The sequence below is a fragment of the Manduca sexta genome, unplaced genomic scaffold (assembly GCF_014839805.1).
Source record: "Manduca sexta isolate Smith_Timp_Sample1 unplaced genomic scaffold, JHU_Msex_v1.0 HiC_scaffold_2869, whole genome shotgun sequence".
Lineage (NCBI taxonomy): Eukaryota > Metazoa > Arthropoda > Insecta > Lepidoptera > Sphingidae > Manduca > Manduca sexta.
Genome location: NW_023593877.1, coordinates 1,415 through 18,903, shown reverse-complemented (window position 1 = coordinate 18,903; position 17,489 = coordinate 1,415). Strand labels below are relative to the sequence as shown.

The 17,489-nt window shown below is 38.1% G+C and overlaps 1 protein-coding gene across 1 annotated transcript; it reads right to left on the bottom strand.

Annotated features, from left to right (window-relative positions):
• Positions 1-260: 260 nt before the first annotated feature.
• Positions 261-16,178, bottom strand: LOC115445816 (adenylate cyclase type 9). Its single transcript, XM_030172271.2, is given in 14 exon segments — positions 261-1,385; positions 1,387-1,454; positions 1,457-1,918; positions 1,921-1,989; positions 1,992-2,202; positions 2,685-2,897; positions 3,252-3,637; positions 10,399-10,749; positions 10,830-10,844; positions 10,847-11,083; positions 11,162-11,980; positions 11,983-12,167; positions 12,323-12,679; positions 15,933-16,178. Coding segments are annotated over 13 exon segments (4,305 nt in total). The 5' UTR covers positions 12,610-12,679; positions 15,933-16,178; the 3' UTR covers positions 261-383.
• Between the last annotated feature and the right edge of the window lie 1,311 nt (positions 16,179-17,489).

Sequence of the window (17,489 nt, the reverse complement as noted above, 5' to 3'; positions counted from 1 at the left end):
CAGTTTTTCAGCACAGCGTCAGCCGCCAGCGCCACTCACAACCCACTCAACGTCAATCACATACAAATCTTAAAAAATGGACCACACCCAAAAATTTGGAGACTAGAACACTGGTCACAGATTTTTTAATATAGGCAAGGAGATTTCAATATATTTTTATTATTAAATATTACTTAAACAAAATATAAATATGCACACGCACGCATTTTGTGAATACACGAAGCTTAAATAACATTATCACCTGATCGACGTCCAGTATTTGTTCAAGCTGTCGCGGCACACAAAACGCGCTGCATACAATAAATAGGTATCTGTATATATTTTCACTTTACCAATATAAATTATAAAATCACAGATTCTACGTTCCTCTATATTTTATTTAACTACGTATCCTTTTTTCCTACTACCAAATATACATTCATATTGTCCTTGCCTTTCACGTACACGCTTCCGCGATGTTCGAATTCGTATCGCGAAGACAGGACCGGGATGCACGCCTCGCCGACTTGAATCCTTTTTATCACTCCAGTAGAGTCCATCCTCGAAGCTATATTCACCGCGTCGCCCCATATGTCGTAATACAGTTTAGTGGTACCTATCACGCCGGCCGTCACATCGCCGAAATTATAACCGATTCTAAGTATAAAGTCGAACTCCAACAAATCTTGATTGAAGTTATCGACCACCTTCTGCATCTCTAACGCAAAGTCCATCAGTTGGTAGAGGTGGTCGTAAGTACCGCGCGAGGCGTGCCTCAGGTCGGGGTTGAGTCCACTAGCTGCCATGAAAGTGCTGCCTATGGTTTTTATTTTCTCTACGTGCTGAAACTGCGGTCGCTCTAACAACTCGTCAAAATCAGCTATCAACTCGTTGAGTACCCTGAGATACTCCTTCCCCTTTAAGTACGATTCGTCGTACATCTCGTTAAAATTAACTATGCTTGCGAATATAATTCCTACGTCTTTATGGTTTTCTGAATATTTGGCGGTGTTTTAGAGCTGGTCGGCGACGTGCCGCGGGATGATGTTGTGCAGGAGCCAGTCCGCTTGGTTCCTCATGTTTTGCACTCTTTGTTTATCACGGTTTGCGACCACTTTGCTATAGAAACTTAAACGGTAACTGATTTCAAATTCGTGATTCAAAAACCAAACGAGCATCAATAGCAATGCCACGTCTAAATAAAGTTCCGTCAAGTGCATCTTATGGTGCATGCCTTCGAAGTCTCCGCCGGCCTGCGATTCGGACGCGTCCAACGTATCATTCCCGACGTCGACGTAATCCGTATAATTGTGAGCAAAAGTTACCGCATTTACTTTAAGATTAATATCAGCGTCTAACAGTTGAGTATTCGCCTCGTGGCAGCCGAGCACCGCGAAGAACAGAAAACAAGCCCGCATATAGCGTCACCAGAGTATTTTTCACGAGCCAGTTCATTTGAGTAAAGTTGCAAAGTGAACGATGCTTATGCACAGAAGATAAACGTAGAAAGACTGCTCGCCTCTCAAAATAGTCATGGTCGTGTTCTGGCACGAGAAATTGATGAGCACCACCAGGATCGGCAGGCTTATCAACAGACTACCTGACAAGTGCCAAGGATACCAGTTGGTTAGCTTTCTGAATATCCTGACAGAGCGTCTCACTGTATCCGCCACGAGGAGGGGGTCCAGTCGCGTCTTCCACTTCAGATAGTGCCTATACACGCATAACATCATCGCAATTACCTCTATGAAAGTGAAGAAAACAAACCATCCAACGGTCCGTCGCCAGTCATCATACAAAATAAATATTGAGCAACTCACTGCCAGAAAAATGATCGCCGACACTAAGATATCCAAAGCCGTATTAAATCTAGAGGTGGTGAGTGTGGGTGGGAAGTCTTCGCAGTCGTCGCTTCTGTGCGCCTTGTCCCGGTAGTGTTTTCTATTTCCAAAGACTTGAAGCAGAGCGTGAGCCTGTTGAGCGGCGGCTGCACGAAGTAGTTGACGCCGAGCGCGCGTTGTCCTGCACGCAGCGGATGAGCTGCAGGTCCGACTGCTTGCGCAGCTTCTGCAGCGACTGCACCTGCTGCTCGCTCAGCGGCGCCGGGAGGCGGCTCCTCGCCGTGCACTCGTTCAGGGACGACTGGCTCGACGTGTAGTACCCCGACACCCTGTGCTGCAGCATGTCGTTCTGCGAGTTCGCGATGTGGTTCAACACGAATATCTGCAAGTCAACATCACTTTATGTACGGCGATAATTAACTTTATTTATAGTTTTACTGCGGTGCACAAAATACAGCATTAGTAATAAACGCGTCATTGGTGTTAAAATACGTTTCGGTTGTTTTGCGTTATTACCCAACGGTTTAGAAATGAAGTTATGTACGAAACATCAATCAGAGTTATATCAAACGTGACACGCCACTCGACCTTACTCCAAAGTCGTAAAGTGCAACGTTTACCGAGCGGCACGTCGGCCGTCACCACTATGGCTGGAATTATTTATGACCAGAGCACATAAGTTGGGAAGAGCGTGTTTACAGTTTTAAACCATTTTTACGGCTCGTTTCAATTTTGTTAAAAATCCTCGCGCAGCCGCTCAATTTTGCGCGAGTTTATTTTTAAAAAATTAGTAAATGTTTATGCACAAGTTATTTATGTGGGCATTCGCGTCAGCGAAAATACACCAGCGCGCGTACGTTATACCTGCTGCTGTATGCTGGAGCGGCGGCTGGTGCTCCTGATGCCGGAGTCCTTCCTGCTGTTGACGGAGGGGCAGAGGCTGATGACGTCATCGTGCGGACGCACCGGCTGCGGGGACGGCAGCAGCGGCAGCTTGAGCGTGCGGTCCTTGGCACTCGGGCGCAGCGCCTCGGCCTGCGTCGTCAGCGTCGAGCTGCGCGCGCGACTCACCGGCGTCTGCTCACACAATACACATTCCACATTCAAATCACATCTCAACCTTTGCACCGCAGGACTAGACGCCCGGCCTCGTACATATATGTAACAAACGCTAATTAAAACGTATAATTATAGAAAACTATGCGCCCTTACAGATTTGTTTAATGAGTATTCAGTATTGTGAACATGAGATGGCCCGTTAAGGCGTCGTTGCGCAATCACTAATGTGTATAACGAGTCTCAGTGTCAAGGACGACGTCGGTCACTAAAGTATTTTGTTAAGTAAACACTCATCATTATAATATATGTATATGATCATGTAATAAAGAACAATTATCTACTTGAACTTTAATATTGATAAACGTGATTCACCTCGATAACGTTCTGTCGGCCATATTGCGATCGGTAACTACTGCTTCTCGCGAACGGAGACATGTTGCATCTCGACTGACTCAAATATGACCTTATGTCGATAATTTCTCTGTCGAAGGAGGCGGAATGGTCCCCCGGCGGCATGTGCAGCTTGCTGTTACTCTGTAGCGGCCTCTTATTGTCCTGAGATTCTATCACTATGGGCACTTGCTGGTAACCATTACTGGACTGCAAGCCGGCGGGATCATCGCCACGCTCTAGGAACTGTATTGACTTTTCGCTCAGATCTTGCTTCTTTATCTCGTGCAATGGTGTGTCAGAATGCTTTCTCAAAAACCTTGGCACCTTCCAGTTTTTCAACTTGTTCGTATACTTGCCGTAACTTCCTGGAAACCAAAATAGCTACTTACATTTTGTTTGTCGATAATATTATATGAAAATATAATATAATACATCATTTCATAACAGTATTCGCTCATATATTTTTCTCCTCAAAACAACAATTAATGTGTTACTGAGAAATAAGATGTGTGAACCGGAATTTCAATAAATTAACATTATATAAACAAACTAGTTGATAATTCCAGAAGCTGAGATTTGATCCGTTATCAAGCGAACAACATCCGATAATAGTTTGCAAGATAGCCGTCATTCTGGACACAAATTAACTTTGTTGTTTGTATTAACAGTACTGGAGTTTGTTTAACATATTTCTTACTGATTTGCGGTATGCTAATCGTATCAGCATAAACCAACGAGGGATTGGACTTGTTTGTTCATGGATTGATGTGTTCCACGCCGAAAATATTATTTCGAATGACTGGTATAATTCCGAACTTTCACAATAAACATGTGATGATTGTGAAATTATTTTAAAGATTCCTCTTTTTTGGCAACGACTGAGGGGTAACAGGTCTGTACGCGATACGGCAATAAGAAATAAGAAATAAGAAATCTTTATTTGGAATAAATAATACAGTTTTTTTAAAATACAATGTTCGAAAATATCTGCATTAGTTGGGTAACTGTGTCGCAGATATTAACGCCCACCTCCGTAAAGTCGATAGTTGTATTCCACAATGTAAAGAAAACTTTCAAAAGGTACTTAAATCAAAACAAACAAAAAATGTGTGTGTGTGTGTGGTTGTGTGTGTGTTAGTGTGTGTGTGTGTGTGTGTGAGTTTGTCTGTGTGTGCGTGTGTGTGTGTGTATGTATGCATGTTTATGTGTCCTATTATTTTCCTATTTTTATGAATGATTCTGTATCCTCATATGAAAGGGTTAACAGCCATTTTGTTGTTACAGATTTACATTCACGTAAAGTAAGGGAATATAAGTTAAGAAACTTGTTTGCTTTGTTATATAATCGGGGTCCAATAAAATAAAAATGTTGACTGGATGCAGCAGTTCTACAGGTGTCTGATTGACATACTAAATCTCTTCTTCGTTTTTGATACTGGGAGTAAAATGAAGCTCCGAATGTTGACGAAGAATAATTTGAAGGATAAAAAGTTGTCTTACAGAAAGTACTTTTGCAAGAGTATATATTTCAGTAGTTGAGTATAAGATTGGTTTATAAAACATGACCTTCAACACTGCCCTTTGAGCTCTTTCAAGGGTTAGCATTTTGGATACACCACAACCTCCCAAGCAGTGATGCAGTAGGTTATGACAGACTGCGCTAGCGAGCAGTAGATTATTTTTAAAGTTTTTGATCAACTACAGGTCTGAGATTTTTAAAAATGTATATAAGTTTACGAATCCTACTTTTATTAAATTTATATGTTCATTCCAAATTAAGCGATTGTCAATTATTATTCCAAGATATTTTATTTTCGTTGTTGCAGTAATTGCTGGGCAAGTGCAGTTTTTCATTGTATTACATGAGGCATGTGCAATAAGTGTGAAAGATGAGGGAGGGAGAGAAGAGGATTTTAATGCAAAGCACATATATTTGGTTTTATTGACATTGAGGGTCAGCAGATTATACGCTAACCAGTTCATAACAACAGATAGTGATTGTTCAGCACGCAGCCTAGCTAGAGACCAGTTTTACCATGTATGAGTAGAACTGTGTCATCAGCATACATTATAATTTTGCAATTTGGTTACGATAATTGACAGAGTTCATTTATGTAGATAGTAAACAAGGTAGGTCCAAGGACGCTACCTTGGGGACTCCAAAATTAATGGATTCATCTTGGCTAATTTTATCTCCAATTTTAACATATTGAGACCGATCACTAAGGTAACTTTTAAAAATATCTAGAGCAATACCCCTAACACCTATGCGTTCCAGCTTTGTTATAAGTATGTCGATAGAAACGGTATCGAATGCCTTTGATAGGTCCAGAAATATACCAATTGTTTTTCTTTCATATCTAAGTCTTTTACAACGCTTTTAGTCAAATTTAATACTGCATCTTCAGTAGATTTACCCTGTTTAAAGCCAAATTGGTTATCAGAAATAATGTTATATTTATTTATGTAATCTAATAATCTATTATTGAGTAACTTTTCAAGAATTTTTGATAGTGTTGTCAATACCGAAATAGGCCTATAATTATCAACGTTGTTTTTTTGCCCGCTCTTATGAATAGGGTGTACGAGTGCTTTTTTAAATACTTTCGGGAAAACTCCAGAAGAAAGGCATAGATTAAAAATATGAACAAGTACAGGAGTAATTGTTTGACTGATTGCTTTTATTATGGAGGTAGGTATTCCGTCCCAGCCAGTTGCAGTTGTATTTTTAAGACTAAGAATTAGTTGTTCTACTTCATTAGCACTTGTACTCATCAAACACATTGAATTTTGGGGGTGTTTTCTGAAAATAGTTTGAATAAATATTTTGGACTGGCTCAGTAATTTTAGATGCTAGGTTTTTACCAATGTTGGCGAAATAATGATTTACATAATTTACAGAACATATAGGATCATTGGCGTTGGTGAGAAGATCATGTGCATTGGAAGAAGTTTTATTAAAATTTCCTACCTTTTTTATTAGATCCCACATAGCTTTAGGGTTTCTGTTTGTTTTTTCAAATTGTGTGCGTTCATATTCCCGTTTAACTTTTTTTTTCCCGTTTAAGGAAGCGCTGTTGCGTTTTATTATTAATTATAGAGTAATTCATAAGTACCAAGGTTTAATTTAAGATGTCAGTAATATCTGGATGTCAGTTCAACATATACGCATACATGGTGTTTACCTCCAGGAGAACATGATCATCCCTTCAATTCAATTGTTTAAAAAAAATAGATAGCGTTCTTCTATATCTCTATGTGAATCCTTGATTTTATTAGGTTATTTTCGCCGAAATTCGAAGCGAATTAACGGCTTTCGTGTACCTACATATAATAATAAGAATATGATCGAATCATTCACAGTATTAATTTTAATATAAAATAGATATTTCATATAATAAAGTGGCTTGCAGTATTTTGGAGACTTTCTGTTCCAATGCCTTGTACTTTCATATATATTCGAATTTCGTTTAATAAATTCAATTAGAGTAGCCACGTTAAATGATTCAATAAACTATTAGATTCCAAACAGATAATTGAAATCATACTTATAATATTGACTTTATAATATATGTATTTTAACTTGGAATAAACACAATTTTGAACATTTCATTTATTTTGGCGTTGTGCTAATGACGGCCTCGTTCTTTACTAAAACAAACAAGAATGACTCTTCGAATATTAAATAATTATTAATGCTAGATCTAAGCCGGTCGACCCCCTAACTGTTGATAAAATTCGCAAACTACATTCAAACGGCAAACACAACTCTGTTAGCATCCGCGCGCTAACTTTAACAAGTATTTGACTAATGTAAGTGATAATTGTACAAAATCGTGATCATGTTATCGTTTGTCGACTATTTCTTATACATTTAAGTAAAAGTATTAGTAAGCATCGGTTACGTGACGAAATCTCCGAGCCATATTTCAGCGTCGCAGATAAAATAGGTGAACACACTAAAAATAGCAAGTTTATCGTGTCGACGTTACAACAAGTCATTAATTAATTAATTTAATACACACATTCACAGTGTTGCCTAGACTAGACGTAATTAAAAGAAGTTCAGTCACGTAAATCTGATAAGAATTTGAAACTAGTACCTCAATACGTTTTTATTGTTTATATTTAGGTAAATGAGGTGCGATGGTTATGTGTATCGGTCCGCAGTCAACAACAGGGGAAACCTGTAAATGTGATACTGGAATCCCCCGACTTCGCGACTGCAGGGGCCTGGAGGCAACTTGGGAGCGTATATTTGGGGAAGCAAGTTGTGGGGGAAGGAAAAGGAACCTATTAGAATGTGCGGAGGGGAGAAGGCCTAAAGGGCTCAATGTTTAGTTACAAATATGACAGATATACACACTGGGCCCTTATTCTGTATGATAGTGTAAACGCGTAACGCGGCCGTGTCATGTTAACTTCGAGAAATGTGCGTGGAATGGTATTCTGTAAGCCAAATTTCTATAGTCCTAAACATGATGCGTTGTGTTACGTACTTGTTACGCACTGTTAAAATAACGTGCGGGATAGAGAATAAGGCCCCTGGACTATGTGTCTAGGGCTGCGGCAAATGTCATCCCGTGTATTTGCCTTAGGGGGGAAAGGTGCGATGATTGTAACTGTAATTTTAAACACTCAAACGGAAAGTACTAAGTGTGCCCAAATATATATTACGAGTTATTTAAAACGGTCTATTTTGTGTAATTCATTAATAATGGAACCGCAGGTTCGACGCATCGATTCAGTCATTCCTTTTTAAGTTATTTTAAGTCATTTCATTTTAGTACCTGCAAGTTTGTAAATAGTATATCGTATACCGTATATAGGTAGCAATTATCGGTGTGGTGCAAATAAAATGCCACAACGAATAGTAACAGGTCAACATTGTATTTTCCAAAACATGAAAGAGATATTTAAATTACTAAAGATAAAAAAAACAAACGGTTAAACATATCGACATTCACATGACTAAAATATTCCAAAAATGGTTTGTGCAAGATATAATTTTTTGTTTACATTACGTTTTAAAACAAGCATAGATTTAAATTAGACAAAATTATTTATTTTTTTGCGAAACAAAATGAAATAAAACTGTGTTCAACACACGCAGAGTTCAAATAGATCCACACGCGCGCAATAGCGATAAAATTACCCACATAAAACGCGTAGTGTGTTTTCGTTTTAAGTTTCCTATTTATTTCAAGTCTAAATAAATCGCTTCATACATCTAAAGTTCCTGACATCATCCATAGTAAAAGAATTTCAATAAAAGTTAAATATAAATTATGTACTGGCAAATGAAACCATGTTGCATTGTTAGAAACGCGCATTGAGCTGCTAAATTTAATGTTCAAATAATGTTGAATATTGTACGACAATGACAATTATTCGTTTACTCACCGATCGTTGCAGAGCGGTGACGCGAGCAGCGACACGGGTAGCAGGAAAACCAGTTGCGTGAAAACGTATGAAAGGTGTCATACGTTCCCGTAAATTTGTTTTGCTCTTTACCCGCGCCGCTGCACGTGAGCGAGCGGTAAATGAAAAGGAAAAATTTTCAAAACTTTCTCAAATCTCCTTTTTATCGAATTATTTGGCGGAAAGCCATATATATGACATTATTGCGTGCATTATACTCTGCTTTGGTATTTATACGAATTATTTTGGCAATACTTTTGATATTCGTTTTTTTATAATCAGGTCATTGCTGTTACTATTATATGAAAATAAAATTAGAGGGTTATATACCTTCTAACGTCCGCTCTTTTATTAAATACACAATTTTATTGAGTAGCATTCTCCATCCAATTTACATTTCGACCCCTATAACTACATAATACGATACAATTTCTAACAACAAAACGTCACGTTATCAGTGTCCAAAATGAAATATGTTTTTCACACAGGTGTTAACTATTCGGGGCTCGGTCAGTGCAAGCAGGCATCACATCAAATAATGAGACGCGTCAGGTATCTTATCAGTTTCATGCGACTCAAATACATTGGCCAAGATTTCGCCGCTACTGTTCATGTGTAATTGTATTCCTAAGCAAAGAAACAATCGTGTAGGGCTTTTACTGAATGAATGAAGATTAGTATTTAAACACGCCACTAGTCCTTAGGAATGTCCTTATCCGCAAGTCAGTGCCGTCATCCTAAAAGCCATACTTGGAGAGCCAAGGCCAAAAAGAAGGAGAGGATTACATTCTCCGGGAACTATTCTTTATTTATACTTATATATAAAGCTAAAGAGTTCGTTTGTTTAAACGCGCTTATCTCAGGAACTAGCCTAAACCTTTTTTTTTTTGTTTTCGCGGAGAAAGTCCCTTATTACTACCGCCCAGCCTTCGTGGGGGGCGACTGAGCGGTTATGCTGGGGTAACCGTGCCTTACGGCCCGGCGTTGAGCCGCCCGGATTTGATGACGACCTTCGGGCGACCGCCGGGCCGAGTCCCTAACCCGAGTACAACTAACCTATGCACGGCCTACCAGCTAAAACTCCGCGGTGGCCCTCTTCGGCGCATTAGGGACGGCTGCGGGCTTCCTCTGACGGAAGTGTCTAAGTATTCGTCCCCAGCCGCCCCTGCGCGGTGCCGCCTTGCGGCCCGTCTCCTATGGGGGGGGGGGGGGGTGCTCAGAAGCCCCCACGCACCGAAGGACGCCCTCGGCGTCTACGGCAGCATGAGGCCAACTACACACTGCCGTCCATCCCGTGGGTCAACCGAAAAATGTGCAAGAATGCACAAAAATGCACTAGGGCGGACAGCCCCTGCTGCCCGCCGACGACCCCCTTCGTGGCCCCTATTAGTCGCCTCTTACGACAGGCAGGGGATACCGTGGTGGAATTCTTCAAACGCCCCCATTCCACAGGGCGGGAACTAGCCTAAACCTAAACCGATTTTAATATTTTCTTCATTAATAGTAAAGTTACATTACCCCTGAGTGCTATAGACTATTTTTTATCTGGGGAATATATTTATCATAATAAGAAAGCATATTAAAATTTGTGATTATATACATTTTCAGAAGCTAGTTTTGCTTGCATGAAGCAATTTTGCACCTCTTCTCTTAAAATTATACGATCTGAAAAGTAGACAGTAATTACAAATAAAACAAAACTTACCCACAGAAGTCGGACTTTTCGACGAACTGTCAGTCCCTTCAGTGTAAGCCTTGTCTCTCTTCTCGTCCAATTCCGTGTCAGAGTCTAAGATACTTGGTAATGAACTTGCTTTGGTTCGGAAATTGAATGAACTAGGGGAAAGGAAATTATTGGATTCAGGTTTCTGTGTGCCCAGTTTGTCGTCTTTCGGTGTGACAATAATGGGAGTGTGGTGGAAAGAGAGGACGGACTGAGGAGACGCCGCGGGTGATATGATAAGGCGTAAGTTAACAGGATTGGAAGGAGTGAAACACGGCTCCCGTTCGTACGGGGAATACAACTGCCGACCCTCGATAAAGTACGTTTTGTGGCCTGCGTAAACATAAACATTTTAACATACGGCATACGTTGCTTTCCATATATACTTCATAGTAACTCGCAATACAACTCACCAAAAACTTCTTCCCCTCTTCTAATATATATGAACCCCCGAGGAATCTACTAGTCTCTTCTGAAATATGGACACGGCCCGGTTTCCCTGTAGATTCCATTTTATTCGCGAAAGTTACATCATTGCTCCATACGTCAAATTTAAACCTACGCGTGCCAACTATACCACACAGCACCGTGCCTGTGTGAACTCCGACCCTCATATTGATTCCTTCACCTCGCTCTCTGTCGAAGTCCTGTATGGCGTCTATCATACCTGTAATATTTTACGACTCATTAACGTGCTGTCATAATTTCGAAGTACGTAATCTAAATCGCTGATTTAATGACTCACCTAATCCCATTTCAACGCAACACGTCGCGTGATCCGGCCTTGGTTCCGGACAACCTGATACACAGTAATAACAGTCTCCTAAGGTAGATATTTTCTCACACCCATGATTCTGACATAACTCATCAAACTTTTCAAAAAGGTCGTTTAATATATTCACTAACTCTTCAGCACCTTTGTTACTGGACATCCTCGTAAAACCGACGATGTCAGCGAATAATATGCTCACGTTATCCATGCAGCTCATATTGAACGGCCTAAACAACGACTTGATGTCCGAAGCTCCAGGGTTTGAGATCCTGGGGTTGAGCGGGTTGTGTGGTTTCAAGCTTGTGTCAGATTCAAGTACTTGCTCCTCCATTAACCAAGTGGCCAGTTTCGGTGGCATCACTGAATGAATCATCTTTTCTTTTAATTGCTTCTCCATTTCTAGCTGGCGTCTTACTAATAAACTTTGACCTACTTTCATAAACGTGCCACGCATTCTCACAAATGTCATAAGGTATATATGTACACCGATTATGTGCACACAAAGCTGCAGTAAAATTCTCACAAACATTCCGGGGCATTGCCATTCTTGTTCTGACAGATGCAAAACAATATTCAACACTTCAAACACTATTGAATACAAAAGTCCAATGATAACACAGGCAAACAGCGGCAGCGGTGTGAGTGTATAAATAATCAATAGGATTTCAATGCACATGGTGAAGTGTCCCGACTGGCTGATGTCCGCAGCCGTCGCGAAGCTCGTCCCCAGCTGCGTTGTGAGCGTCACCAGGGACAGGCTCAGAGTACAGAGGGCGAGTGCCATGACCAGGAGAGCCTGAACGTGTACACTTTATAAATATTCGTAAATGTAACAAACAGCATGACACTTGTTATCAAAAGGACCCCAGCAAAAAGAGAACACAAAAATGGCCACTTTACTGTTACGCCGTTCAAACCAAGGACGACAAAGTAGACAAACCATGATATAGAAAATATCAAAATGTATAAAAGTGCAAATCTGAAAGAAAACATTTAAGACATCAATACACTATAGAGATTTTAAATAAAGTGTCATCAAGCAATCTGTTATGTGTTGTGTTTTGGAAACAATAACACACATGCAGGAATACGCATTAGAACCTTTAAAAGCCAAAACAGAATAGGTAAACTTACCTAAATCTTAATCTTATCTGTCTAAAGGAACTACTTCTGTATTGGCCTTCGAGGATGTCCGAGTCAAATCTGGGGTTCCACCATGTGCCCGGAGCCGCTCTTTCAAATGCAATCGGGATGGTAAGCCCACAGCAGTTTGTGGTGGGGTTGTTGCGTGCCAGATACGCCTGCACGTGAGGCGCCATCCGTATCTGGGCATCCTCTCCCTCTGAGCAATCAGGGTCATGCTTGACGTCAAACTGTTGCGACCCATCACTACAAGTAACGCATCCACTCGGTGCACTCATTGTTTTCTTAAGATTTTAGTAGTTCTACCCATCTTCACATCACACTGCATTTAAAGCCCACATGTCGATCCTGTGTAATAAAAAACGAGCATATAGCAGACTATCGTCAATGTTACCAAAAGAATTATCGTATATTATAAATATAACTCAACATCAAACGGATCGGATCACACTTTGAAATTTAAAATTTTATCTTTCCATATGTTTTAAATATAATCGCGTTGTAAGAAAGGATCTTATCGAATGCGCATGTGACTCAAGTATTTTGAAACCACTTCGAATGCATTGTTAATATTGTACAATATGTATTATGTATATGTAATACGTATCTAGCATAAACTGATCTATGAACTTGATATCATAAGTGTGACGGGGAAAAACAGGATGAAAGAATTGCGCAAGACCATATTTTTATTCTGTAGTAAAAAGTAACAACTCTCGTAATATCGTAGTAGAGGACATGATGGACAGATTGCTGTATTCTACGACTAAGTACCTAAGTATAAAGTTTAACGCAGAGTACCTATTTATTTTAGTGAGATCTTGGTGTGTAAGCATGGTTACCAATCAATCACCACATAGATTGATTCAAATAGACCACAGAGTCGAAGTGGTAAATGCTTAATAAGCCAAATACAATGAACGAATATATATTATGAATATGCCTTTTTTTTTTAAATATAAATCATGCCTTTATCACCGACGGGATGGGCAGAGGTGTAACCAGGGCACCCACTTTTCGCTAAATACGTTCCGTCTCACGCCGTTTTATTTACAATTATAGTAAAGATCTTTTACAGTTAATAACATGGAAATCCCGTTTTTTATACCGGCCTGAACCCAGTTACACCCTTACGCGTTACGCCTCTTTTATTTCGCACTATTGTAATAGACCGATCATAACTTTCTTCAAGTCGACCAAAAAAAAGTTCATTTATATGAATGAAAATAAAGTGGTAAACCTATCTATGAAACGCGTGACGCGACACGTGCATTGAGATTCCACGCATCGTGTACTGCGTCCGTACTTCATGCGTACAGAGAATGGTAAGGTCGGACGAAACGCCAAAAAAGGGATATACATTTTTTGTTGATAAAATTTTATTTGATTTTAGACAATAAATAAACTTTTTTATCAATTTATATAAAGCTATAGAGCGTGTCACTTTACGAACCGATTGTGACATCTTTACTGACATAACATACATAACATCACGCATTTATCCCCGAAGGTGTATGCAGAGGCGCAACTAGGGCACCCACTTTTCGCCAAGTATGTTCCGTCCCATGATGTGATAGGGGGCGAGCCTATCGCCATATCGGGCACAAATTCCAGACTCCCGGCTGATACTGAGTAGAAAAACCCAAATATCACTTTGCCCGACCCGGGATTCGAACCCAGGACCTCAGAGCGCTATTGTACCGGCCATGCAATACAACTACGCCACCGAGGCAGTCATCTTTACTTCCTCTACAATATTTATATTAAAAGACTACCATCCACTCGTTTTCCAGATATCGTAAATTAAATTCCTTATTTGCATATGCATGTAATTCTAATTTTAACATTTCAATGCACATATTTGCATTTTTCCATAACTGCATATTTTACTGTGAAAGAGTAGACATAATAGCAGATGTAAAAGAAACTTATGTAAATTATTATTATTTGCGGAAAAGGCGCAGGCATTCACCAATCCCAATAAAATAGAACCAATAGGAGACAATGAACAAGATACAAAAAAATATATATTTTGAAGCAATTTGTGACAACAAAATAATCGCTTCCCACTCTTTCTTTCTGTAAGGCAAAGATCAAAACGGTTTCAGTAGATAGATATGAAACATTGCATAATAGTAAGTCACGCCCAGCACATACACCATCTCTTCAAAGTAATTGGAAAAATCCAGAGGAATAAAATACACATTATGTAGTATATGTATAGATCCCAGTCGCAGCACCTAGCTCTTGCCCAATGGTAACCCAATTGTTAAAAAACTCAAATACTATCATAATTTCTCCTATTTTGTACTTGGAAACATAATAGACTTCTGTAGATTTTTAATATATAATTATTATAGTTGGCTTCTGTAACCGAATCATATAAATGATCAATGTTTGTAATAGAAGTCCCTAAAATATCATTTGATATTCTGATTATCATATCTTTTCTTTGAAAACATACTCAGTACAATATCTAAATATAATATTTTAAAAATGAAGTAAAGCAATTTACATATTCTGTAAATATAAACAATGTAATTTATAACTTGATCTAGTAATAATATGATTTAGTATTAGTGGCATATACCTTAAACATCATTGTCATACTAAAATAAGCAAGCTTTGAAGCAAAAGTGGCATTACTGCATAATAAATGTTACTACTCCATTTGTCAAACATTCACTATATTACTTAAAAAAGTTATTGATTTCTATTATTTTAGATCATAATATTAAGTTAAGCCATGCATAAATATGGATATATCAGTTAAACACCAAATTAAAATGGTTCATTATATTACAGACTTTTAAGGGTGGGAGCAGAATAAGTAAAAACTACCACACTGTTGTAAAACAAAATGTAATACAATATCTATGGGCCATGGACTATCATTATATAAATAATTCCATCAGGAATAGGAATATAAACTGATGATATAAGCATTTAAAAAAATAATAAAATAATATTCAATTACACATGACACTTGACACAAAGCCAAATACTACTGCCCTATATTTATTGGAACTGACCTTTCTCCGTGCAATAAAAAAAAAATATTTTTCAACATTTGCCTATCATATAATTTAACTTTAAAAATAATAAATAGATCAGTCAAACACTCTCTTGAGCCAATAATAAAGTACAGACATTGTATGACAGGCATTACAGTCTGTGAGGGATTTTGGTCCAGCAAAACCCAGCCTCAAACAAATATTCATGGATAACATTGAGTGAAGAGAATGAATGTGTTGTCTCTCATTTCTAATTAAATTTCAGACTATCACCAACTATTAGACATATATTTAAAAAATATGCATGTATAAGTTTACTTTAAATAAATATTTTTTTTGCGAAACTGAATATTGATCAGCTGGGCAATATAATATATGCATAGAATTTTATAAGAATGATTTTTATGGGATTATGTATAATAAAAATATTAAATAATTAATTACCTCCATGAAAACATTTTGAAGAATGAAACAAGTTAAAGTAATCATAGTTTTAACATTTACAATAAATAAGCCATAAAGTATGTTGTACAAATAAATTGTTTACATGATCTTACAATAATTACAGCAAAAATAAAATAACTTACCAATATACACTTGACGTCTATTGATCAAGGTTAAAATTTTTAAATAATACACAAGAAATTATCTAGCATTTCTTAGGACAAGTAGAATAGAAAAAGTAATTTACACCAGCTCCAGCCACAGCACAAAACCACAAAAAGACACGCAAAACTGTTTCTTACTGTGCATATCCATTGTAAAAGGGATTTCGCATACCTACTGCATTGGCCATTCAATTCTTTCACTTCAGTATAATCGACTAAAAAGTCAAACTATTTCAATGATATTCAAAAGACGTAATCGTCTAAAAATAAACGATTTGCGGAGAAATACTATCGTAATTACATATTTAAACGTTGGATTGCAATATTCCAAATACAAAAGATATGAGACCAAAAGCAAAGTCTAGACTAGCAATTTCATGAAACTGCTTGTTCTTGTTCTGAGTGAAACATTATATTGCGCAAGAACTTCACGATGCGTTTACGTTTTTTCAATAGTTTTATACATAATATTAGGATTAGGTACTTATGCGATATGCCGGCTGTTCTGCAAGCTCCAAAATTTGCAGTATTCAGCTTGCTGTAATTATTTAAGTAAAAATTGCTCGGAAGTAAACTTCTGCAAGTTTTCTTCTTCTAAATCTAAGTTACTAAGTAGGTATATTATTTTCCTACAATACATTCGTTTTATGGATTTACCGTTTGGTTACAATAGGTTTAATACAGTCTTATATAAAGATTTTTTATATTTGCACGAATATTAGACATTAAAACAAACCTTTTTATTTTTGAGTTTATCGCGGTTTTGTATTATAATTTTCTCGCGAGGTTTCGAAAACTATGCAGCTTTTGTGATTACAGGGTGAATTCATGACCCACGAAGGCTGCAAAGTCTTCGAAATATAATATTACACTTCCTTCCCAACTTTACTCCAGGGCCCTGCAGTCGCCAAGTCGGGGGAGTCCAGTATACCGTTCGCAAGTTTCTCCTAGTGTTGAATGCGGGGTCCGAAACTCAAATAAAAATTACTGCCTATCAACCTTATATTGTATACTGCAACACTGCTGAGCACGGGCCTCTACTACTGAGAGGAATAAGGTCTTAGTCCACCATACAGGCCTAGTGCAAGTTCTGAATCTACGGGTGTTTGTTTCTCTCAACTACGTTATCGCTGCCGAAAGAGACTAACAAATTAATTTACCAAAGAATATAGTCCCCGTAGACCAAAGTTCTAAGTGGCTAGCTAGGCATTAGATGACGTCAATACCAATTAAGGGGAAAATAGGCTAAATACCACAAGCAACTAAATAACATTAAAACAATGTTTCTTGTTTCAACAATTTACTTATAATTCAAATTATTGTAAATAGGTACAGAGACAGTATTCCAATTGAAATCTTAGATTTACATGAGGAAAAAAATATATTTTACACTTTGTAGTTAATGTATAAATAGTCCAAAACACTTTTATTTTTCCGTGGTATTCAATATTAATACATTCATGTTTCATGTGTGACTTGATATAATGTTCATCAAAATGCAAAAATTTTAATTTTGGCCACGATAAAATAACTTCG